The sequence below is a fragment of the Pteropus vampyrus genome, unplaced genomic scaffold (assembly GCF_000151845.1).
Source record: "Pteropus vampyrus isolate Shadow unplaced genomic scaffold, Pvam_2.0 Scaffold78, whole genome shotgun sequence".
In the NCBI taxonomy this organism is placed as follows: Eukaryota; Metazoa; Chordata; class Mammalia; order Chiroptera; family Pteropodidae; genus Pteropus; species Pteropus vampyrus.
This window is the reverse complement of record NW_011888859.1, coordinates 3,190,526-3,191,840: the sequence shown is the minus strand read 5'-3', so window position 1 is coordinate 3,191,840 and position 1,315 is coordinate 3,190,526. Positions and strand designations below refer to the sequence as shown.

At 48.5% G+C, this 1,315-nt stretch overlaps 1 protein-coding gene across 2 annotated transcripts in view; it reads left to right on the top strand.

The window, feature by feature from the left end:
• CNKSR3 (CNKSR family member 3) overlaps window positions 1-1,315 on the top strand; it is an 80,824-nt gene that overhangs the window by 52,326 nt on the left and 27,183 nt on the right. The window contains exon 3 of one of the 2 annotated variants that reach the window (XM_011362714.2): window positions 785-987. The exons of the other annotated variant lie outside the window; for it this stretch is intronic. Within the exon in view, the coding sequence (XP_011361016.1) occupies window positions 785-987 (203 nt within the window). The remainder of the gene's footprint in view (window positions 1-784; window positions 988-1,315) is intronic. 2 annotated transcript variants of the gene reach the window in all.

Here is a 1,315-nt window from a genome sequence, read left to right as displayed (position 1 = left end):
TTCAAAAAGAACACAGTTTAGAAGCTCCCGAGACGGAAATTATATTTCAGATGAGTTGACGTTTAGCCAGTGCTGCTCTGTTCCTGTGAGAGAGTCTCATCCTGTGGAAATTCATCTTTTCAAACGCTTATTTTATTGTCCACTGTGCTGGAGATACAGCAGTCACAGTGTACACAGCTTCCTGCCCTCACAGCCCTTGCATCTCAGTGAGGAAGACAGCAGAAAACAGGGCGGTTCAGAGAGATGACAGGTAGGTGAGGGGCCAGAGAGTGACCCGAGGAGGCGTTTGCAATGTCTGGAGACATTTTTGGTTGTCACAGCTACGGAAGGGGTGCTACTGCTATCTAGTGAGTAGAGGCCAGCTGAACATCCTGCCACCTATGGGAATCCGCCCCTAAAACCCAAACAAAGGATTGTTTGGCTCTCAGTGAAAAGTGCCCTGTCGATTGAGAAACTCTGCTCTAGATGGTGCTGGAAGCCTCGAAGAAGAGATGGGACTTTGGGCTAATCAGGTTGTACATGGTAAGAAGGAGCTTTTCCCACCAATGTTTGTGGGAGGAGCTTTTTGGGAAGAGGCACTGGCAGGAACAAAGTCCCTGAGGCGGCAGCAGGCCAGCGTGGCCATCGTGGGTGAGGTCGGCACTGTGGGTAAATCACGAAAGGTTTCGTGGCCACGGTAGGAGTTATTCAGGTTACTCCGTGGGCTTTGAAGCTATCGTGAGAGTTTGGACAAAACAATCGTTGATTGTTTTGAATTTTTCCCTTTGATTTTTATTTCCCACAGAATTATGGCCTTGAAACTGATAACATGAAGAACTTGGTTCTGAAACTGCGAGCGTCTTCCCACAACTTACAGAATTACATAAGCAGCCGGCGGAAAAGTCCAGCGTATGACGGGACCACGTCCCACAAGCCGCCCAATGAGTTCCTGACTTCCGTGGTGGAGCTCATAGGCGCTGCCAAGGCCTTGCTGTCTTGGCTGGACCGGTGCGTTGCCATGTGTTCCTTTGTCCTGTCAAGGGAGGGGGCCTGAGATGCACACGGGCCTGTACTTTGTCTTAGGAAAATGAACCATTGTCCCTGTCTTGTCTCTTCCACGGGGCCTCTCCAGGAACTCTGGATCTTTGGTAAATGTTAGGGTCTCTTTGGAAATTATCGAGAAGTGACTAGCAGGAGCACATTAACCTCATCTGAGAGAAGAGCGAAACTGTGCTGAAGTGGAGTTTTTACTGAGGTTAAACATTAATGATTATTTGGTTTTATGACGGTCGTCAGTTGGCTTCTGAAGGCTTGTTAAGTCTCTTGGCTCATTTAT